The 26006-nt window shown below is 31.7% G+C and overlaps 1 protein-coding gene and 1 pseudogene across 1 annotated transcript; one reads left to right on the forward strand and one right to left on the reverse strand.

Moving 5' to 3' along the window:
• Positions 1–15189: 15189 nt before the first annotated feature.
• Positions 15190–15989, forward strand: LOC110664305 (18.1 kDa class I heat shock protein-like; annotated as a pseudogene).
• Positions 15990–22222: 6233 nt separating this feature from the next.
• Positions 22223–24533, reverse strand: LOC110664301 (uncharacterized). Its single transcript, XM_021823923.2, has 3 exons — positions 24008–24533; positions 23542–23907; positions 22223–22988 (listed from the first exon to the last, which is right to left on the reverse strand). The coding sequence occupies exons 1-3, from the start codon at positions 24290–24292 to the stop codon at positions 22341–22343; spliced, it is 1299 nt and encodes a 432-aa protein (XP_021679615.2). The 5' UTR covers positions 24293–24533; the 3' UTR covers positions 22223–22340.
• Positions 24534–26006: the final 1473 nt, after the last annotated feature.

Genomic DNA, 26006 nt, shown 5'->3' on the forward strand with positions numbered 1-26006 from the left:
CCCTTTTTGAATCACTCCATTTGGAGTTTTGTAGCCCAAGATATGGCCATTTTCCTAAGGTTGGCCGGATTAGTTTAAACCCAGAATTCTAGGCACTTTCTTGGTTCTTGCACTTTTACTGTGTTGACTGCAGGTGGATTTTCAAACAGGTTATGGTCAAAATTTGGGTTTGTTTTCTTCATGAAAGTTGTAGGGCTATGTCTCAGCTTTCTACTGGTAAAAATTCAGGTCATTTGGACCTTCCTAAGCCAAGTTTTGGTTATTTATGTAACTACTATTCATTTGATCATTTTTGTACAGGTCAGTGTGCCCTAATCCGGATTTGGCCTAATTGTTCACTAAGTTATGGTCATTTTCTGGGCATGATTCCTAAATGAAAAATGCGCTATTTTATGTCTAGTTTCATTCCCAATTGGCCTTATACCAATTGGGTTGGTAAATTTTTAGTTTTCATCCCTGAAATGGACTTAGGTCAAGCTTCCTGCAGATTGACCCTCACCAATCCGAATTGCAACTTGGTTTCAACAATTCATACACACCACAAATGGTCACAATTGACCATTTTTCAACTCAAATGAGGTCATTTTCATCCATTAACTATTTTCTACAATTTTTCTTCTAAACCCTAAGTGCCAAGAACCCTAACTTACACAATTCATTCAATTAATGAATTTAAAGTACATAATCAGCATCTATACACTTAATTCATCTCAAATAATCATTCAAAACCATCAAACTCATTCATTTCAAACCCTAATCCTAGCTGGCTAAAATTTCTATTTGGTCCCCCATAATAGTTTTCTTTTGAATTTAAGTTAAATTCTAAGTTACTTACACTAAAAACATAAAGATTAAACAATAAATTTTCAATTCAAACCACTAACCTTAACTTTGAAATTCAACTCTCCAATTTCTTCCTTTTCTTCTTTTCTTTCCTTCCTCTAAAGCTTCCTTAAGTTGAACTAACAAATTTTTGTGGACTAGTTTGGGGTCAAAGTAGGTTTTAGTGGTAGGAATCAAGCTTGGATTCAAGTTTCCATGGTTTTTCTTCAATGGTGGTAAGTGAGAGAGGTGGGGCGGCAAAGAAGAAGATGAAGACTAAAATTAGTTTTTTTCTTTTCTTTTTTAGGTATTTTTAGGTCTTTTAGTCTTAGTTGACTTGGTCAATATTTGTAGGAAAATTAAAATGGATTTTGACATCATGATGATGTCATCCAATGAGGTAAGCATGATGTAAATAAACTTTTTCCTTTTTTTTTTTTGCATTTATTTTTTTCCATTAGTTCTTTAATTTAATTCTTGATCCCGAAATTTTTTCTCCGATTTTATTTGACAGTTAGGTCGAGAGTCAACTCTAGGGGTGAATTGACCAAATCGCCCCTCGCTGGTTCAATCCGGTTTGCATGTTATTTGATATTTCTTCTGGATCCCTGACCTAATTATTTGACCTACTTAACAACTCTTTTTCATGATTTTCTCTTTTTCACTGTGTTCGCAATAGTCCTAAGGACCGCGGCGTCACATTTTTCGGTTCAGAATTTGGGTTATGATTGACCTCGCAGTCACTTCCCAGGAAGGTCACCCATTGCTGTGACTCCCGGCTCGTTTAACCTTTTATGTTCTGTTTTTCTTATTTTTACTTGTCCATCTGGTAATCACTATTTATTTTCGATCAGGGCTTTTCTAGGTGTCTTAAACATAGTTCTAATCATCTTAATTGTCCGGTCCTATACCGGTCACCAGAATAGTAACATATACCACCAGGCTATGCAAATAGGGGTGTTACAAGAACAATCATATCAGACATATATTGTCAGTTCATGATTTGCTCTGTAAGCAGCACTGCTATCTGTAGTCCCTAATTGGTATACCAATCGATCCAACTATATAAATGTAAGCCCAAGTTTACTATGGGCAATTTAGTACTATTAAGCACTTATAGTTTTATTATTTCATGCTATGTACTATTTATGCTTTATACCATTTTCATGTCATTATAATGGGAACATGGGTCCCAAATACATATTCATTTAACTTATATATTTGTCACTCTCATTATTTTATGTCATGTACTATATATGTTCATAGTATTATTATTTCATATATGATGGAAACATAAGTTTCAAGTGTGTTTTCATATGACTTATGTGTTTAACAAACCATTTAGGTAATTTACATTTTATGTATTAACTGATTTCATGTCACCTTATAGTGGAAAAGTAGGTCCCACATACCTATTTCATGTAATTTAGCATGTAGTGACTTACATTAGGGATAAGTCCTTACTAAAAATAATTTAATTTAAGAAACTTTTTTTAGGTTCAGTTTCACTGTTTTTACTTTACATATCAAATTGAGCAATTTCACATTATTACTTATTTCTTTGAAATGTACATATCACTTTATAGTGGGAAAATAGGTCCCACATACCCCTTTCATGTAATTTAGTGTTTAATGGCTTGTTAGGGTTAAATTCCTACCATAAGACAATTTATCTCATAGACCTTTCTTTGATTTCAGTTTTGTGTCTTACTTTTGCCTATCCATATGATCAGTTTGTAGCCATTGTTTGCTCACACTTCCTTCATGGAAGTTGTTCCCCTATGTCTTATCTTTATTTTCCTTTTTGAATCATGTCAATTTGATTTTTAGAACTCAAGTTATGGTCAGATAACCATAACTGACTCATTTCCAAATTCTGGTTCCTTAACTAGGCAGCTTTTGGACTTAAATTTTACCTAATTAATGGAACATGTTGTAGTCACTTTTAGGCATGGTGATCTTCATAAAAATTGTTGCCCTGTGTCTTATGATCATTAAGAAATTTGTATCACAATTTTTCAAGTTTTGTGAAATTATTTATGGCTAATTAACTGACCTAGGCTCATGTACCCTATGCTAACAGGTGTTCAATTCAGGTCAGTGATTGCAAGTTACTTTTTGAGATTCTTAACTTCATAATTTGAGGAAGGTTCCTACTTGGATTTTTCTAGTAGGAGTTATGACTAAAAGACTGTTCTGCGGTCAAGTGAAGTTTGGTCAGATTGCATGTTTTGATGCAGTGACTTGTTCTAACTATTTGACCTAGTTCTCTTAATTTCTGAATTTTGGTCAAAATACCAATTTTGTAGGTCTGTGTCTTGTGGACATTTTGCCACTAGTTTCATTACATTTGAGTTTTTGTAGACTAAGTTATGGCTATTTTGCTAAAACTGGTCAGGTAAGTTTATGTCCAGCAGTTTATGGGCAACACAAGTCTGGACAGTTTTGTGACCCAAATTAGATCAGCAATTTGGTTTGGTTTTTGGCATTTCTGGGTTAAGTGGTCTTCATGAAAATTGTAGGCCTATATCTAAGCTTTCCAATGGTATCAAATTTAGGTCATTTGGACCTATTTTGAGTGAGTTATGACCAAAAGACTGATTACTATTCATGTAGTCAAATTCTGGGTTCATATTTTAAGCAATCTGGATTTGGTCACTTGTTAGGTCACTTTCTAGGCAGAATTTTGGCATGATCTCTACATGAAAATTGGTCTATTATAGGTCATATTTCACCTCCAATTGGCCTCATACTAATAATTTCATTTATAGCCTAAAATATATACTGCCCTCAACAAACACAACCTGCACAAAATAACACTCCCAATAATTCATTTCTCCTCCAACTTCCTTATTTCAATTTGACATTCAAGGCACTTCTGAATATCATCAACACATCTCAACAATCCCAATTGCAAGGTATAATACAAGAGTACCAAAGTTAGGTCAAACCCTAACTCACAATTTCAACCTCATAAAATCTCAATGTAAATCAACTTCTAATACTTATAAATGCATAAACTAATATCATTAAATCACTTTATATACATCAAAGTCATCAAAGACCATCACTTACCAAGGGTACCGAAAATTCACTCCCTTCATAACTCACCAATTTCTTTTAGTTTCTTACAAATTTCACTTCATTTTAACCTTAACTCAAGAATTAATAAAGGGAGAAAGGAAGATTAGGCACTAACCTCTTGGGTGACTTGTTAAACTTCTCTTCTACCTCTTCTTATCACTATCAATGGCTTCCTTATGGAGTGGGGATGATTTTAGTGAAGGGGACTATGGGTTTTGGTGAGTGAGTGAGGGAAGAATCAAGCTCAAAGCTTGAGCAAAAATGGTGGAGAAGGGCACCATTGCAGCCGGCTCAAAGGAGGGAAAGAGAGAGAAGAAGTGGAGTGGTGAGGAAGATGGTTGGTGACTTTTATCATCTTGTGTCTATATATATATATATATATATTTTATTGTACTTTATTTTTATTTTATGTCATAAGCCTTTTTCATTTTCTTTTCTTTTCTCATTTTCTAATTCATTTCGTAAATTTTTAATTTATGTTAATTATTTTATTCTCTCAATTTTTATTTTGACATTTAGGTCAAAATTCACCTCTGGGGGGGTAAAATGACCAAAATGCCCTTCGGGGTGCTCATCGGTTTATTTTTATTATTTTTGTACTAATTAATTAAATTCTCTAAATTTTATTTTATTTTCTCTAAGTTTTCTTTAACATGTTTAATATCATTTTTTACCTAAATAAACCTTAAATTTGGTCCCAAAATTATTTCCTATATTTATTAAATTTTCTTAACATTTATTCCATCAATTTATGCCTTCTTACTATAGTTTAAGTGTAGTTCCAGACATTTTGACTGTCCGAACAGACATTAGCCGATGGAACAGTAAAATGTACGGACTACCTACGGTGAGGGCGTTACACTTTTATTTTTTGGAATTAAAAGATAAACTAAATTTTGGTTCTAGTTTCGGTTTCGGTTCAGTTCTAGTTTCAATTCTGCTTTTGATTCCAAATCCAATTCCAATTCCAATTTGGTTCAGTTCTCAATTCCTACACTTAAAATTATAATATTATTGTATTTCGTTTAAAAGAACAAAAATAATTATATATTTATAACATCAAAATATCAATAAAAATAATAGTACTAATATTAAAATAATAGTACCAATAACAAAATAAAATATCAATAAAGTAACATAAACATAATTATTTATTCAAGAGAAATTCTAAAATCAAATTAACAATTCTCACATAAAAATATAAAATAACACCAATACTGTTGGCACTGAGTGGGGATAATTCAGTGGGCCAGTATTCTACTCAAATCCATTAGCTCATAGCGCTTGGGCTGTTATGCTATAAGGGGTTAGAGTTGTGCCTTTGCTAAAAGTTTAAACTTTTAGCACGGTCATAAGCGCTCGATCCTACAATTGGTATCAAAGGCGAGGTCATGGAATCAAATCCCTGGTAGATGTTGAGGGTGGATTGTTGGCACTAAGTAAGGATAGCTCAGTGAGCCAACATTCTGCCTAAATCCATTCAACCCATGGCACTTGCGCTGCTATGTTATAAGGGGTTAGAGTTGTGTCTCTATTAAAAATTTAAACTTTTGGTATGTTGGTAAGTGATCGATCCTACACATAATAAGTTATATAATATTTCTGTCACGACCCAAATTCTGGGCTGTACCAGCATTAGGACTTGAGTTAGCATAAGGCCCTCAAAGCCCCCTAGTAAGCTTAACTATCCCTAGCCCAACCATAAGGCCCATAACCGTAGTCCAAATTCAAAAAATCAAACGGACAGAGTCCAGCTATAAATTGGACTATCCAACGGAGAGTATTAACTCACACAACCTGTAAACACAAAAAATAACTTAACTTGGGGAGGTCAGCTTACCCTCACAATCCTCAAAACAATAAATAATCAAATGGGAGCTTGGCTTCCTCATTCAAAGTGAATACTCATCTCATACATTCCAAAATATCCATATAATAGGTTTACAATTTCAAAAGAAATAAATTATTATAATCCCAATAAGATTAGAACACTGCTAGCACATGCGGAGTTCTAGATTATAAATTAAGGAAATGAAATATAATTAAGCTACTGCTGGTAAACCTGTGAGAAACGAATCAGGTTATTCATAAAAAGAGTCCACCTGTCACCTGATAAAAAATGGTTGAACAGGAGTGAGTTTTCGACTCATAAAGTAATATATTAATTTTAAATATAATTTCTATAACTATTTAGATATAATACATTGCATGGATATGAAATGCAGCATAGTCACATTATATCAAACAATTCAAGTAATATTCGCACAAAAGATAATTTAAAGTACACACACACTCAAGTGTCATATCAACATATATATATATATATATATATATATATATATATATATATATATATATATATATATATATATATATATATATATATATATATAGGAGCTGATCCCTATACAGCTCTCTTAATTCCAACCTCTGCCAGTGAGATTAACTCGAGCCGAACTTTCTCTTAATAATCCAAATGTGGGGGTCAACGAGATCAACTAAAGCTATATATATATAGGAGCTGATCCTCTATACAGCTCTCTTAATTCTAATCTCTAGCAGTGAGATTAACTCGAGCCGAACTTTCTCTTAATAATCCAAATGTGGGGGTCAGCGAGATCAATTAAAGCCATACTCACCCCGACTTATCGACTAAAAGGGTCAGGTCTTAACGAGTCAAGCTCTAGCCGCGACTACCCATCCTACCCATATCCATAAATACACTACACACACACCAACACATGCACACAGCTCTAAATCACCTTCAGGCAATATCCACAGCAATATCATCAATTAAATATGCAATACAAGATGTGCCCAATAATTAACTATATACATATATTTATAAGTGAATGCATGGGCATGTCTTATATATATAATAATATTTAAATTATAAATAAAATCAATATCTACTCACTGATCAACCAGGAATTACTGTGATGGCTGGTGGAAAAAGAAGATTGACACTGATCACCTAAATAATTATATTATGAATTTATCAGTTTATCACAAAAAAAAGATTTAAAGAGTCAAAAGATACTCTAATTTATGCTGAAAATCTAACAGAATTTTTTCTATACCTAAGACCTACCTAACTTGTAAAGTAGCTCAAACAATACTTCTATAACTAAAGGCCTAAGGCCCACATCTCAACAACATCACACAACCCCTCCTGGGCCTGCCAAACCATACAAAACTCAAGTAATCAGACAATTCAGCTATAAGGCTTAAAACTAATATTTTTTTAAAATCATCCAAACCAACTTCAAAAATTCTATAAATGTGCCCTGCAGTCCTTAACAATGCTATTAAGTGATTGCAAAAGGAATTGTAATTTTTTGGCTACCCATGAATATTTTATAAATTTTATTCTAAACCCGACATTAGGCAAATAAGGCAATTTAGAGTTTGGGTTTACCTATGCCAATTCTGACACCTAAAACGCATCTGGGGCATCTGAAAATGGTGAAAAGGACTGTAATATTAACCCACTTCTGAAGTGAGTCCGACAACTCGTCTGTCTGACCCGAAAATGCGATACAGTCGCTTTTGAAATTTTCAAAAAATGAGAATACCTATGCGAAGCCCACAACATCAAGAGTTAGAATATAATTTTTATTTAATTTAACAAACTCATTAAAAGCTCAAAAAAGCACTGCAAAGTTCATGGGACTCATCAGAATTTCAGTATCAGAAAAATTTGAAATTTATGTCGTTGCAAAGCTCTCATCGACTGGAGCGTGCTGGTAATCTTAGAATCTCCGTGGGGTTTACGGTTTGCGAGAAATCTAGCGCAAAAGTCAAAATAAGCTAAAATTTCCTAGGCTTGATTCGAACAAACCGCTCAATGAAAATTAGTGCTCTAGGTGTTTTCGAAAAGCTTTCGAAGAGTATAACACATTGAGGACTAGACCCAGTCCGATTGGTGGCTGGATCGACTAGATTTGGTCTGGAAAGCTCAAATGGAGCACTACACAAAGGGGGTCCTTGGCGTGTTTTTCTGGCCACTGGGGAAGGCGGCCATCGGCGAGGAAGCAGGCCGAAGGGGCACCGGAGTGGGGTGAGCAGGGGGGTCACCGGCCGTGGTGGGGAAGGGAGGAGAGAGAGAAAAGAGAAGAAGAAGAGAGGGAGGTGGTGTGTGTGGGAGAAGAGGGAAGGGGAAAAAAGAAAGTCAGTCCGATTTCGTCTAGTTCGGTTCGATTTAAAAGACCCAAAATTTAATTTTTACTCTATCTTGGGATCTAAAATGAGGCTTAAAAATTTCAAAAAAATTACAGAAAACTCAAAAAAAATTTATGGAGTCCAAATATATTTAAACTTGCCATGTGGTCTTTAAATTAATTTTTAAAAATTAACAAAATTAATTATCTTGAAAAATCAGAACTCAATTTTGAAAATCCAAAAAATTTCAATTTAATTTCTATAGTATTTAACACAATAAAATATTATAATTTACACATAAAATAATTATTTAAAGATTCAAGGTGTTACATTCTTTTCCCCTTATAGAAAATTCATTCTCGAATTTTATACAAGACAGAGTGATAAATCAAAATTACATATTAAATAGATAGGAGTACTTGTTGTGCATATCTCACTCTGACTCTCAGGTACACTCCTCCACTGATTGGCTGCTTCACAAAACTTTAATCATAGGGATTTGCTTTGATCGAAGCTGTCTCATCTGATAGTCCACTATGACTACAGGCTACTCTTCAAAGGCAAAGTCCTCATTTAACTCTACTACATCTGGTTGCAGTACATGAGAAGGGTCGGAAACATACTTCCTAAGCATAAAAATGTGAACACTAGGTGGACATGAGAAAGGTTTGATGGTAACTCCAACCGGTAGGCAACTTGTAACACCCTAGGCAAATCCCACATCGACAAAACACGGGAGAGATGCTGGGTTTATAAGTTGGTGGTTCGTAACCCCTATTGACGCATTTTAAAACCGTGAGGGCTTCGGCCCAGAGCGGACAATATCACTAGTGGGTCGGGCCGTTACATTTGTGGTATCAGAGCTGGACTCCCTCTAGTACGGTGTGTGGTGCGAGGACGCACCAGGCGGAAGCTGGTGGGCTTGTCACGGCCCAGGGATGGGGTTGGGACGTGCTTGTTCAACCAGCTACGCACTGGGGTGGAAACTTCGTGTCCCACATCGGAAATGGGAAGAAAAGATTTGGGCCATATATGTGGGAACCTTCCTCACCTGGTCAGCGCGCTTTTGGGAATGAAACCTCCCAAGGGACAAATCCGTGAGGCCCATGGGCCAAAGTGGACAATGCTAACTGGAGAAGGATCGGGCTATTACACAACTGCTCCCACTCTATCCGTGATCCCAAAAGGTCCTATGTAACGAGGTGCCAACTTGCCTTTCTTTCCAAACCTCATAACCCCTTTCATAGGAGAGACCTTTAGAAATACATAGTCACCCACTGCAAACTCTATATTCTTTCTGTCTAAGATTTGCATAATGTTTTTGCCTGTTGAAAGCTGTCTTTAGACATTCCCTAATCAAAGGAACAATCTCCGAAGTACACTGTACCAAATCTAAGTCATGTACTCTTGCCTCTCTAACTTCTAACCAACACAGAGGGGATCTACACTTCTTATCATATAATGCTTCATAAGGTACCATCCCAATACTAGAATGATAGCTGTTATTATAGGAAAACTCTACCAATGGCAGCTAATCATTCCATTGACCTCTAAAATCTAGAACACACATGCAAAGCATATCTTTCAATGTTTGAATTGGCCTTTCAGACTGCCCATTCTATCTGAGGATGGAAGGCTATATTAAAGTTCAACTGTGTGCCAGGTGCTTCCTGAAGTTTTCTCCAAAATGAAGTGAACTACGCGCTCTATCAGATATTATGAAAGTAGGAACGCCATACAATCTGACTATCTCACAAATGTACACCCTTGCATACTGGGCAATAGAATAGGTGGTCCGTACCGGTAAGAAGTAAGCGAACTTAGTTAGGCGATCCACTACTGCCCAAATAGAATCATACCCATGGGTAGTACGAGGCAACCCAGTCACGAAGTCCATGGTGATCATTTTCTACTTTTACTCTGGGATGGGAATCTCCTGTATCTTTCCTGATGGCCTCAAATGTTCAAACTTTACCTTTTAACAGGTTAAGCACTTGGACACAAAATCTGCTATGTCTCTCATCATGCCATTCCACCAGTGCCTGTCTTTCACATTATGGTACATCTTGGTGGAGACCGAGTGAACACTATAGGGCGTATAGTGTGCCTCTTACATAATCTTATTTCTAAGATTATCCACATTTAGCACATATACCCTGGAGCCTTGCATAAGTGTACCACCTCCATCAAACCCAAATTCACAATCTTCCCTTGCTGTACTCTTTCTACAATCCGCATTAATTATGGGTCCCTCTACTAGGAAACTCTAATCCTGTCTTGTAGGTCTGGCCTTGCTCTGAAATGTGCCAAAAGTGCATAAAACTATGCAATTTTGGGTTTAGAGAAATTTTTTATTATATTTTCATTTAACTCTTTAAAGTTAAAATTTTGCTGAACAATGTATAAATTTTATTAATTTAAATTTTGATTCATAGCATTACGTATTAAAAATAAATTTAATTTTAATATAGTAAATGTTTATAAAAATTCTGTAAATTATAATTGAAACTTTTTGAAATTAAAAATAAGATAACTAATATAATCTAAAATTTAGTGAATTCAATTATTAACACTGATTCTTAAATATTCTTTTGGCTCATGCTTTCCATTATCACTATAGATCTCACAAAATATTTTATTCGGATCGCACTATTGATATTTTGAGTGGGTTATATTTTAATTTTATAAAACAATACATATATAAATTAAGTCACTTCATAACATATATCTTAATAAATATATTTCACTATCTTATACATATTTTTCAATTATATAATTTTTAACGAGAAAGTATATTACATGATTAAAAGGTAATTTAATAAAATAATTAATGACTATAAAATAATTTAATATATTTATAATTAAAAATAATAAAATAATATTAAGTTAATATATATACACTAATAATTAATAACAAATTAAATTATATGTATAACAATTTTAATTGCATATAATATATATAATTTTATTAAAACTCTATAATATATCTAAAATATATATATAAAAAATGCATATGTATAAAATCAGTTTTTCGATTCGATTATAGTTTTGATTCGGTTTTGGTTCAGTTCTTGATAAAAAATCAGAATCGAACCAAACAATAAAATAACTTCAATTCGGTTTGGTTCATTTCATTCCTATAATAACAGTTTTTTTTATTTTGGTTCGATTTAGTTCGGTTCGAATCCTCCAAGAACTGTGCATAGCCCTACCCAATACGTATACATCTCTCTCTAAAAAACATGTGTCTCGTCTTTTTAAAACTAAGAATAACTAAAGTTTTATATGTAAAAGAATAGTGTTTTTTAATACTTAATTAGCCCATTATATATAGATACTCAGGATTTAATTTTTATATATAATTTTCTATTAACTTTTTGTATATATATCATAATATTATAAATATTATATTTAATTATTTAAATTAAAATATTAATTTTAATATTATTTTAATTAATTATATAAATAATAATATTTATTAATTTAAAATTATTATATTTTTATTGGATTATATTTTTTTTGAAAGTTATGTGTTGTGCATAATAGTAATATAATAAAAAATTATATAATTGTAAGTTTTAAAAATATAAATGGGTGAAATGTTTAAAAATTAAAATAAATGAATAAAAGATGCAAGTTAGCTCATTGAATTAAATTTATTTAAAGATTTCTATTTTATTTTTTTTTAAATAGTTTGATTTTCTATATTATATTTTTTTAAAATTTGAAATAATATTAATTTTTATAATGAAGTTACATAACTAAATTAATATAAAAGAAAATTATTTATAAAATTAAAAAATAGAATAATTTTTAAAATGTATTTTATAATTTAGTGCATTTAATTTTTAAAATGTATTTTATAATTTAGTGCATTATTATACAAAATTTTTATTATCATTATATTGATATCTTGAAAATTTATATTGTCATATCGTTTAATATCAAATAATTATGAAACCTATTCCATATATTATTTAATATATTTGATAAATATTTTATTTTTTAATATTATAGATTATATTATATATGTTATAAATACATTAATTATAAACTAAAATAAATATAAATATAAATTTAGTTATATATTTTTTATTAATTCATATTAAATATAATTAATACTCTCAAATAATTGAATTGCTTTTTTCCTTCTTTTATATATTTTCCTCTTATTTTTATTATTTTAAAAAATCTAAAACCCAACAACTTAAAATTAATATAAAGAAGAGCATAACTTTTCATATAAATATATACAAAAATATAATTAAGCTTTCTTCATTATAATTTTATAGTTAAAATCAACTACGTAACTAAAATTGACTAATAAATTAAAAACAAAAAAAGTGTTCATGCGCATAATAATATCAACAAATTATTATCATTAATCTACATTTAGACTAAATAGATATAAGAAAATTAAAATCCTCAAATACATGTTTTTATACAAAAATGATATTAATCATACCAAATATTATTGAATGAATCGGTATTAAACATAAAAAAAGGAAAATCAATATCTTTTAACCTATATAAATATCCTTGAATTTGCAAGGATATTGCTTCCATTTGATATTGGTAATATACCAAAATTATAGTGATCATATTTATATGTAATAACCCTCATAAGAATTAATAATACCTATGACATACAAAAACTGAAAAAAAATTATAAATTTATAATTAGATTTTGCCCGTTGCGAAAAAAAAAAAAAGAAACTAAAAAATATAGTGAAAAAAGAAAAAAATTACATTTAAGTCAAAGTCAATTAAGCTTGAATTTTATTACACAAAAATAAAATATATAAATGCAAAAGTTATTCATTATTAATATTTAAAAAATAAGCTACAAATTTATAACAAATAAAATATTTATCATTAAATAAATTAGAATTTTATATCTATTGATATAAATGTAAATTTTTTATTTAATTAAATAATTAATTATAATAATAATTTTATATTATGTTAAGTAAATAGTTATTTTTTTTATAGTAGTTTTATAATTTAATAGTATGAATTTGTAAATATTTTAGTATAAGTATGATTATTATTAAAATTTTTATTAATTATAATAATATTAAAAACTAAAATTTTTAAATTTAGTGTTGGATAAATTGTCGCTAAAATTATTAGTGGTGAATTTATATTGAATAGTTTTTTTTTTTCCTAAAAGTATTAGCATGGATAACATGTTGCTAAAAATTTTTAGCAATGAATTTCTATATAATAATTTTTGATGATGAAATTATTAGTAATGACTTTATATGGAGGAGTTTCATACTGTTGAAAGTATTAGTGATGGATATATTATCGCCAACAAATTTTCATCACCAATTTATATTATTTGTAATAAATATATACAATCATTTTTATTGATATTTTTATAAATAATATAATTTATGAAAGGAATTATTATGAAGGTCGATATATATATGTATGAATTTTGAATTATTACAATTTTTTTACTTCCTTTTTATTGCCTGAGAGTATTACAGTTTTCATGCACCAAGATTAAATTTTTTTTCTTTAGATGATTTTAAGGTTACACTTTCTCATATCGATCTAGTGCATTTAAAATAAATAATCCTAGAGTGCTCTTAGCAAAATTGAAAGTTTTACCAATTGGATTAACTTTATTGAATTATAACTTATTTTTAATCTTTATATATTTAAAATAATTTATATTTAGATAATTTATAAAATTCATAATTCCTTAATAGTAAAATTAGATATTTCAAAAGTTAATGAAAAACTCCTTGTCACATTACTTTAAAACAAAATTTTACCTCATTTATTTACAGGTTTTACAACTAATAATTGATTGACATACAAATAGATAGATCAAACTATCTAATAAATCAACCTATCTAATAAACTTATTAAGAGAATGTTTGATTTAACTTTTGGATGAAGATAATAGTTAATAAACTTCTAAACAGGTAGATCAACTCTATTTAATAAATCTATTAAAATTACGGTTGATAATTGATAGAATATATACCAGCTACAATTTATATCAACTCCAATTTTAGAATTGTTTCTAACCACTGATAGTTGATATAATTTTAATTTTTATTTGTGCTATATTATGCTTTTAAAATTTATTAATTATAAAATTTTTTTGTCTTTAAATTAATTTTTTATGTCAATAAATTATTTAAAATTATAAGAAATCATAGATAAATAGGAAAATGTTATAAATTACATTAAATTAATTATAATTTTCATTCCTATATGATAAAAAAATGTCTATATATAAAAATAATTATATTTTTTTCTCATATATATATATTGTTAATAAATTAATAATTATACATCTATTTTAATTTTAATTATATATATATCACACAATTCGTTCTTAACTATCAATAATACCCATCGTAGTGCATGGATTATTTAATATTTTATTTAAATAATATAATTTAAAATATATTTTTATAATCATATTAAATTTTATTAATGATAAAATTTTAATTAATTATAATTTTATTAAATTATTGATAAATAAATAAATTGACTAATATAATATTTTTTAATTATTATGAATTAGTTGATATAATCGTGTACTAATAAAACAATAAACAAAATTCAGGTGATAATTTTGAATTACCATTATTAAAATTTTTAGACTTTAAATATAATTTTTTTAATAATTTTTATTGAATAAATGTTTTTTATATATATAGTTTTATAATGTTTAAAATTATGAAATTAAGAATTTTATAATTTTTAAAAATTGTCGTAAAGAAACTTTAAATTTTTTTATGAAATAAAATTTTAATAATTGAAATTTGAAAATATTGAAATAAAAGGAGATATTCAATATAACAAATTAATTTTTTTTATATAAAAAATATAAAAATAAAGATTAAAAAAAAAAAAAAAAAAAAAAAAAAAACCAAAACTATGCCTTATTCAGTTGTGTGGCAACCAAACATACTGTTGTAAGTTATTCAGCTGAAGCCACCTGCCCTACTCTACCGCCATTTGGCCATCTCTCAAATGCCATAAGATTAAACTTGCAAGCACGTGTTAGGACTAGATTTAAACAGGACTTGGCCATGCGACACTTGGTTCATGATAAACGAGCTCACCTCCATGATCAAGATTATCTTAGAATAATGTAGATAATGGAAATTCTTGAAAGAACCAGACTCTTCCCTTCAACCTTATATATATTTTACTCGGGTTCATTTTCATCAAGAAAATAAGAAAAGCAGCAAAAATCTCAAATTCAATCACTACCGTAAAGACTTTCTTGGTAATCCAGAGAGTCCATCAAGAATGGCACTAAGCCTTGGACGACGAAGGAGCAACGTCTTTGACCCCTGGTCATTAGACATCTGGGACCATTTGAGGGTTTCCTCTCTTCACTGGAGCTGTGGCCAATGTCCCATCCCCTCCACAAGAAACAAATGCGATTGCCAACACCCGGATGGACTGGAGGGAAACCCCGGACGCTCACATATTTGCTGTTGACCTTCCTGGGCTGAAGAAAGAGGAGGTGAAAGTGGAGATTGAAGATGGCAGGGTGTTGTAGATCAGCGGAGAGAGAAGCAGAGAGCAAGAGGACAAGAATGATAAGTGGCATCGCGTGGAGAGGAGCACTGGCAAGTTCTTCAGGAGGTTCAGGTTGCCAGAGAATGCAAAGATGGATCAAATTAAGGCTAACATGGAGAATGGTGTGCTTAAAGTGGTTGTGCTTAAGAAGCAGGCAAAGAAACCTGAGATAAAGCCAATTCAAATCTCTGGTTAGAACAGCAGTCTCTTTTACTAGTGCTAGAATAAAGCTTTTGCACTTCTGGTGTTATGGGCGTTTGTATGAAATAGTTAACGGTCCTGGTTTAAACGTTTTGTCAGTGAAATGTACGTTTTTTTTGGTTAACATGAATAAATAACATCTTTCCTTCTGTTTAGCAAGATATGCAAAGTTTCCTTGTCTACTTTATGGGGTTTTCAGGAAGAATTATTGATGCCTCTAGGATAAGCAAAACAGATAACCTCTCAATGTCTAAATTGTAATCTAATTGGCCATTACTTCATAGAACCTTCAATCCCCTAAAACCAGAAGTGATTTTGTCTGACACACATGCCTGTAGAATTGAAATTGTGGATATTCACACTAAAGCGAGTCCGGAATCCAATTTTCCTCTGTTCTACTAATAAAAATTTATCTGAAAGTTGCCCACCACCTTTAAATTTCTTCTTCATGAAGAATTGCCAAAGTCCAGCTTGCATGTCCTAAGTAAGCTCTCAAGCCAGCAAATATTTTGCTGTTTAAGTCGGCATAAGTATTATTGTAGCGCAAAGCTCTACCGAGCTAAGTAAACATGGGATAAGAAAATTTTGAGAGAATAGTTAGTGAACTTAGCTCTAAAAGCTCTTACGAGTTGACGAGTTGAGTGAGAGAGTTGAGTGAGAGTGGGTTTCAATCAATAAAATTATTTAAGTGTCTATGTGTATTAATTAAATTTATTTTATTTAGACAATTATTGTCTTTTAATTGTCAACATCTAGTATCAGAATCGGTCACAACAAGATGACAACATGATGACTTCAAGGAGTACAACAAGTTCAACATGGAGAAAAAAAAAAAATTTTGCTATGGAATTATTTTTGAAGAGCAATAGCTATAGAGCTTCGTTGAAAGAGAAAATTCATTAGATGAAGAAATACAACAATTGGTTCATGATTGTTTTCTTAATGAAAAAGCCTTGTTCCTGATTTGTCAGTATGTTGAGTTGACAATTCTTTAAAAAAAATATTTCATGTCAAAATAGCAAAGGAGGAGTGAGTACTCTACTCAAAACCTATCAAGGTATAGATCCAGTTAAACAAACTAGATTGAAAGGTTTGAAAAGATAGTACGAGTTAATAGAGCAAAGCAAAGATGAAATTATTCGTTATTATTTTTCACGAGTGCAAAGGCTAGTCAACGAAATGAGAGATAATGGTTTCAAAATGAAAGACAAAAAAGTGGTGGAAAAAGTTTTGCAGATACTGACAAATAAATTCGATTATGTGGCAACTGCTATTAAAGACTCCAAAGATCTTGAGACTATGATTCTGAGTGATCTAAAAGCTTCATTGGAGGCTCGAGAGACATGGATGAACAAAAGGTCACAAAACTCAATAGAGCAAGCTTTAAAGGCTTAGGTGAATTTAAGGAGTGAAAAGGAGACTACTTCAAATAGAACGGAGCAGAATCGAAGGGGCCTAAACAATAAAGGCAGAGGAGATAGAAATTTTAGAACCACTGCTAGACAAGGAGCAAAAGGCAATGAATCTTCTCCGAACAAATCTTATATTCGATGCTATAAATGCAAAGCATGGCCACTATCAATCTGAATACAAGTCGCATATCCAGTGTCGTAACTACAAAAAATTATGGCTATTATAGCAAAGAGTGTTATGCTCAAAAATCAAAAAATAAAGAATATCATGCCAAAATTGCTCAGAATGATGATCCAGAAACCCTATTGTTGGTTAGTCATAAAGTGGTAGCAGTAACGATAGTCGGTGGTCGCTAGACTCAGGTTGCAGTAATCACCTAAGTGGCAATAAAGAAATTTTTTTCTGAGCTAGACAAATCCTTTCGCTCTTCAGTGAAGATTGGTGATAACAACAAAATTCCAGTCTTAGGGAAAGGGAGGATTGCTATCAAAGTCAAGGATGGGACCTCGAATTATATTTCTGAGGTGTACTATGCTTCTAGTATTTGTTAAAATCTGTTGAGTGTGGGATAGCTAGCAGAAAATGGCTATGACTTGTGTTTCAACATGCACCGATGCACTGTAAGTGATATAAAGAAAGGTGTGATATTGAAGACAAAGATGTCAAGCAGCCATCTATTTCCAACACACATCAATTATGGTAATTCTTCTTAATGTATTTTATAATTGTTGGCTATGGCATATGCATCATAGACACTTAAATTTTGGAAGCATCAAATATCTTACAAATAAGGAATGGGTTTTAGGCTTGCCAACTACTCAAGTTCCAGACAAGATTTGTTAGACTTTTGTTATAGGGAAGAAGCACAAAGATCCATTTCCTATAAGATAGGCATGGAGAGCCAAAGGACCACTTGAGCTTATGCATTCAGACTTATGCTATGTGAAGGTTCCATCTAATGGAGGTAACAAATATTTCATTACTTTCATTGATGATTTCAGTAGAAAGACATGAGTTTATTTCTTAAAGCAAAAGTCTGACGCATGTGAAGTACTCAAGAATTATGTGGCATATGTTAAAAAGCAAAGTGGTCATTCTGTCAAAACTTTCAGAATTGATAGAGGCACTGAATATGTTGTTTGTGATGATTATCTGAGAAAGCATAAAATTAAGCATCAATTAATGGCTAGGTATACTCCTCAATAAAATGGAGTGGCAAAAAGGAAAAACAGAACTATCATGGATATGGTGAGAAGTATGTTGCACTGTAAGAAGTTGCCTAAAAGTTTTACGCGGAGGCTGTGGCTTGTGTGATTTACATCCTAAATAGCTACCTTGTTAAAAGTGTTCATGATAAAACTCTACAAGAAGCATGGAGAGGACAGAAGCCTAATCTTAGTCATTTGAGGGTGTTTGGTTGCATTGCCTACTCACATGTACCTGATGAGTTGAGAAAGAAGCTAGATGACAAGGCAGAAAAATACATCTTCATTGGTTACAGTTTAGAAATAAAGGGGAACAAGCTATACAACCCAAAGACTCAAAAGGTGATTATCAAAAGAGATGTTACTTTTAATGAAGATGGATCATGGGATTGGTTAGAAGAAGAAAAGAGATCATTACTAGTACCAGTGTTCATAAACAATGAAGTGGAAACAGTTAATCAGAGTGGTAAGCCATCTTCTCCTCCATTTTCAAAAGAGTCATCTCGTCTTATACCTAGACACTCACAATGTGAACGTTGTCCTCCTGCTCATTTGCAAGATTATGAAATTGTTGATGATAAAGATCCTAATTATGATGATGAGGAAAATGTTGGCAATTATGTTCTCTTTGTAGATTGTAATCCAAAAATGTTTAAGAAAGCAGCTAAAGATGATCATTGGATCAAAGCAATGGATGAAGAAATTCATTCCGTTGAAAAGAATAATACATAGGAGTTAATTATTCTACCAAAAGGAAAGAAGACAATTGGAGTCAAGTGGGTGTACAAGACAAATTACAAGCCCAATGGAGAGGTGGAATTCTTTAAGGGGAGATTTGTGGCAAAAGGATACAAGTAGAAGCCAGGTATTGATTACTTTGAAGTATTTGCTCCTGTTGCAAGGTTGGATACTATATGTATGATCAATTCTCTTGTTGCTCAAAACCATTGGAAAATATACCAAATGGATGTCAAATCAGCATTTCTAAATGGTGTACTTGAAGAAGAAGTTTACATTGAACAATCGCTTGGCTATGAAAAGAAGGGTGAAAAGGATAAAGTTTATCCCTTAAAAAAAGTTTTGTATGGTCTGAAACAAGCGCCAAGGGCATGGTATACTCGTATTGACTCCTATTTTCTTGATCATGGTTTTCATAAGTACCCATATGAGCATACTTTGTATGTCAAAACTAATAAGGATGGAGATACAGCCATTGTCTGTTTGCATGTGGATGACTTAATCTTCACTGGCAATAATTCAAAGCTGCTGTCAGAATTCAGGGAGGCTATGATTGCTCAGTTTGAGATGACATATATAGGCTTGATGTCTTAGTTTCTTGGTATTGAGGTGAAGCAAACAAATGGAGGCATATTTATCTCACAAAGGAAATATGCATAAGATGTTTTGAAGAAATTTAAGATGGAAGCATGCAAGTCAATTCTAACTCCAGTTGAAGAAAGATTGAAGCTTATAAAAGATTGAAGCGGTTATTTGGTTGATGCAACAAATTTTAGAATACTTGTTGGATGCTTGAGGTACCTAACAACAACCAGACCTGACATTGTCTATGGCATTTGAATTATAAGCAGATTTATGGATTCACCACGGCAATCCCATTAGCAAGATACAAAGTAGATTTTGAGATATATTAAAGGTACACTTGATGATGGCATGTTTTATGCAAGTGCTAACAGTATAGAGCTTATTACTTATACAGACAATGATTAGGTTGGAGATATTGAGAAACAATGAAGCACTCAGGATATATATTTCATCTTGGTTTAAGAGCATTTTCATGGTCTTCAAAGAAACAGCAAGTAGTGGCTCTTTCAATAGCAAAAGTGGAGTATATAGCAGTGACTACTTGTGTTACTCAAGCAGTTTGGTTGCGCAGGATGCTTAATGAACTACAACATCAACAAGATCATCCAACGATCAACAGCTCAACCATCACACTAATAAAGAATCTAGTATTTCACAGACGCAGTAAGCACATCGATATTAAACACCACTACATTCGAGACTCAGTGAAAGATAAAGAAATCACGGTTGAGTATTGTGCATCTGAAAATCGTTGCAGATATTTTTACTAAGCCACACAAGGCTGATTTGTTCTTAAAATTAAAGAATATGCTTGGAATGAAAACTTGATTTAAGTGAGGAAATATTGGGAACTAAATCAAGTTGCCCACCGCCTTTAAATTTCTTCTTCATGAGGAATTGCCAAAGTCCAGCAAGCCAGGAAATATTTTGATGGTTAAGTCGACACTTCTAGGCCATTCTTGCATCGCCATGTAATTGCTATAAATATGAGCAAGTGTTAAGCATTTGCAACAGAGAGAGAAATTGTGAGGATTTGTAGTGCAAAGCTCTAATGAGCTAAGTAAACATAAATGTGTGATTGTAAAATTTTGAGAGAATAGTTTGTGAACTTAGCTCCAACGAGTTAAGTTAAAAAGCTCTTACGAGTTGAATGGGTGAGAAGTATTTGAACTATTTTTCAATCAATAAAATTATTTGAGTGTTTGTGTGTGTTAATTAAATCCATTTTATCTAGACAATTATTGTCTTTTAGTTGCCAACATTAGAGAGAGCAGTTAAATGAAGCATATGCTTAATAAATTTATTTAGCAATGAATGATCTTTTGAAATTATGTCAGAAACCCACAATAAAAAATATCAGACAAGAAGAGCAATTTATTCATCAGTACTCGACAAGAAGAGCCATAACAAGAAACAGAAGCCAGCTTTCCCAATTTCACAGCAACCCACTTAGAAAAAACATGAAAATATCTTCTTTTGTTTTTTTTTTTCCTAATCCACATTAACCAAGAAACAAATATATATCCAAAGCCTTGGCTCATAAATTCTTCAACCAGAAATCTGAATGGACCTCACATCTCTTCCTCGTTAGGCAGAGTTCCATTTTTCATGCTGTATTTCACATCCTGGACTTTTGCAACCTGAACGTTTGGGAAAACTAGTTGATGCTCCTCTCAATTTTGTGGCACGTGTCCTCGGACAGTTCTTGCTCCTTTCTCCTCTCTAGGACTGAGCATTTAGTTCAAACTGAACCAAATCAAAATAAATAATCAAAACTGAATCAACTAAATTATCATATTTTAACAAATAAAATGAATGAAAAATCAAATCGAATCAAATTGCTCTATTTCGATTTGGTTCAAACCAATCAGTTTTTGAGTTTTGATGGGTTTTTTAATCTAGACTTGATTTTCAAGTTATTTAATCTGATTTTGACATTGCTTTGAACCTAATAATCATTAATCAATAAAATTAAATAATTTATATACATAAAATGACATATAATTCATAAATTTCCTATAAAAATTAAATCAATTTAAAAATCAATAAAGCAATTCAGTACGATTTAATCGATCTTTTTTCTCTAAAACTAAACCAAACTGAAATAATCAAAATTCTTATAATGCAAAATCAAACTAAATTAAATTATCTTAAAAATCGAATTGAATTACTAAATTAAAATGATTTAATTTAATTTATTCAGTTCAAATTGGATAGTGCTCAACCCTACTCCTCTCTCTACTTATCTGCAAAACCCTTCCGTCTTCAATCTCAACCTTAAGTTCCTATTTCGTTGGCCCAGGAACGTCGGCCTTGAAAATGTGGGCTGTTGGGTTCCCTCATTAACAGAGTTATTAAACCGGCCCAGACATGGACCCGGTACAGCACCAGATGAATGGAATTCATAAATATAATTTAATATAATATCAAAATTTATATCATTCGACATCAGCTTCAATTATAATATCAAAATATATATGAATCTAGCTCAGCCAAAAAGACTCATTTGCAGCTGAAGCAAACATATGAAGATTGTCATGGAATATGTACAAAACGAAAATTTACAAGTCTTCAATAATCATCTTCATCATCATCATCTTCAGTACTAGTTTCCGTACTGTTTTCAGAGTAATCAACATCAATAGCCACAACTTTACAGGCACTAATCTTAGTAGAAGCTGATCTGATCTTCAATGGCAATTTTGCATTGCAAGCCACAACTCCATATGCTTCTTCTCCCTCTTTCTTCAAGTCGCGAGGCGGCAAAAAACAGTCCATTGATAATCCTTTTATGTTAAAATCCACTTCTTCTATAGCCCAAACCTCTTCCATTCTTGTTCTTGAATGGTTTTCTGAGTTCTCACCAAATCTAAACAATGAAACTGATGTTCTACCACCATGTGCTATGTTTATCCCGTCAATGGTTCTGTAATCTTGAATTCTGGACTCCATTGTCGTCTCCCAGAATATGCTGTCATTTCCTGAGGCTTTGATTCTTAGAAGGTGAGAGTCTTCTAGTTGGACCAAGAGGCCTGTTCTTTGACTGAAGTATCCCCTAACTGTGTGCCTTATTATTTCTACATTGCTTGTGCTTCTTGCTCTTAATGATGAAGGTTCAGCTTCTAGCTTTAGTACAAAACAGTCCTCGTCGTTGATTGCCATCTCCCCAACGCAAATGGAGTTGGAGAATAAGTTGGCTGTGGATTTTGGATCAAGACCCTGTTGATTTTGATTCAAGATAAGAAAACACACATTGAATCTCTAAAACATGCCATTTAAATTCATATATGGATATATTGGAGTTTATATAATGGGCTTTCTAATGGGCCTGCATGAAAACAAGAGAGCCCATATTACTCAATCTGGACCTTGCTTCAACAAGATGGCAGACCAACTATGCTGTTGACTTTTATGAACTTTCTTTTTTACTCCACCAAGATTGTTGACTTTCTTGATTAAGATCAAGAACTTGGCGGCTAAATGCAAAACTAAATAACTTGATAATTTAGGTATGCTGGGTCCAATAATAAAGCAAGACATATGGACAAATTCGTGGCAAATGTGAACATGGAATTTCATGTCCCTCCAGTTCTTCCCTTCTTTTGAGAAAGTTCAAAAGAACCCAAAAATTGATAGGAACCGAATATCTTTAATTTTACACTAATTAGACAAGAAAAGCCCATGAAAATGCACAGGAACATGAAAATCAGTGGAAAATTTTTCCAAGTACACTAAAAGAAATAGAAATGTAACATTTTGATCTTGGTGTTACCTGGAGGAACCGCCTGAGTGGCCTAGGTGGGCCTCTGGAAGCATGGGGATGGTGCCATGGAGTCTGCCTCCAAGCTACCTTACCATCACTGCCTGCGCTAATCTTGCAGCCTGAAACCACCAGCTCCAGGCACCACAAGTCAGGCCTTTTTTGCCAGAGAACAAATCCTCCCATCTCTCCACCTCCATTCATCAAATTCTTCACTTTCACCACCTTATTGTTCAAGCTCCCTTCTCCTGTACAGAACTCTGAAGCTCCCATTTTCACCTTCCCCATTGCATACATGCTGTCTACAGAATTCAATGCCTTCTCCCCTCCCACTGCTGCTACGTACTGTTGCACTATGTATTTTGCCATTGATGCCTCCTGCAAATCCCAAAAAAATATAAGAAATTTATTCTCTTTTTTTTTAATTGATTTTGAACTATTACTTGCCAATCTTTTTTAGTGGATAATTAATACTTACAATAGGTTGGTCTTTGATGTTCCGGTTGATGAAAAGGTGATCACAACAGACGGGAAGAGGGATCAAAGGAGCTCCAACAACACCAAGCAAGAGTTGGATCTCTGTATTTCTGCTTCCAAATAGGTTTGCCAGAGATCTATCAGTATGTGGTCTCATCCAAGCTTTCAAGTTCTGCCACGACCTATTCCCGTTCTTGTTTGAACCAAACATCTCCTCTGGGATTGGAACCTCAAGGACCGTCTCGAGCCCATCTTCTCTATCAAAATTTGGACAAAGTTTCCTCATTAGAGAAAGAGAAAGAATATTGCAGATGTATTAATTAGCTTCAAGTTGTGGGAGTTTTCAAGCAGAAAATAAAGAGAGAGAGAGAGACTTGGATTGAAAGGGAGGAGGGACTATGAAGAGGGGCAGAGAGATGAGTATGTTTGTGAATTGTGTGTTTAGGCAGCTATGGTGAACATATGGCCAACCGACCATTGCCCACTGCCAACGTGGTACACTTTCTCTTCATGTCGTGTTTGCACGCTCTCTCCATTTCTTTTCTTTTATAATAAACTTTGCTTATTCCACTAATTAATTAATCATCAACAAATCAAATTTGTCTAATTAAGGGTATATGTGAAAACTTTGACTTGTAATGGGTACCAGTTAGTTATTCTCCATTTTCTCCCCCTATTCAATGACTTTTCTTGTGGGTTTAATTTATTTTTAATTCTGACCACCAAACTATGTTTGAATTTTTGGCTCAAGCAATTTGTATTAATTAAACTATATATATATTGCATTTCATTGAATTCTATATTGTCATTTTTGTTCCTTTAGTCTTCAAGTAGGTTGACAAAATTTACCCCTTTTTACATGGTTCATATTGTTAATTGAATCTATGTCAAGATAATATTAGTCTTTTTTTTTTATCAAAATAATTATAGTTGAATATGATTTAATTTTTTTTTATTTATTAAAATATCTCTTTATATTCATTTTACGATTCATAAAAGATTAATTCTTTCGTAACTGCTCTTTCAATAATATACCTTTTTCAAACATCGATCATAAGCTCATTCTTTAGAAATTTATTAGATATTTATCAAGGATTTTGATATTTGGATCAAAATTTGAATATATAAAAGAAATGTGAATGGGATAGGTCATAGGTCTTGTATAACTATATATAATTACCTTTAATAGCAGAATCTATCAAACACTTTGATTACGACAGTTACTAAATTAGTTGTTTCCTTTCATGATTCCAGCTTATTGTCTACTTAGGACCCAGAAAAAAAAAAAAAAAAAAAGACTTCTTACCCATCTCAAATCTTGATCCATCTAAACTTTCTTTGATTTTTTTTTTTTTTTCATTCTTAGGAATTCTTTGAAGAAATTATATGCTATTCCTGTTATTTAAGAGATGTATATATATAATTACAATTATTGAATTTATTTTAAAAAATTGATGGATAATTATAATTTTATGAACCTATATATTTTTATACATTAATCCTTTACTGATTTGCCATAACATGTAAGTTATTTTATACAGAATAATGAATAATTTTTATATCTCATTCCTAAATTTTGTTTCATATTTTATTTATATCCCTTAACTAATTATTAAATTTTAATTTTATTTCACAAAAAATCTCTTTAACCTTTAATAGTAAGTTTTCAAATTAGAAAATCTTTCTAAACTACAATATGACGTTTGCAAATGTAATTACAGCACTATCCGATGAAGGGTAAATCTTTATTCATTCTAAGAAGTATATTTTTTTAATAATGTTGATATTTTTGTGAAAGATTTCGATGATGATTGAAATAACCGGTATCTTTATAGTGTAAGAGGAAAGAAATAAAAATATAATTTTTTTTTAACATAAAACTACTATAAAAATTTTTGTCAAACAAAATTAAAATTCAGACATTTTTTAATGATAAATTAAAATTAAGAGATGAAAGAGAAGAACAAAAATGAAATTCAACGACGAACTATAAAAATTAT

This window comes from Hevea brasiliensis, chromosome 8, assembly GCF_030052815.1.
Source record: "Hevea brasiliensis isolate MT/VB/25A 57/8 chromosome 8, ASM3005281v1, whole genome shotgun sequence".
Taxonomy (NCBI): domain Eukaryota; kingdom Viridiplantae; phylum Streptophyta; class Magnoliopsida; order Malpighiales; family Euphorbiaceae; genus Hevea; species Hevea brasiliensis.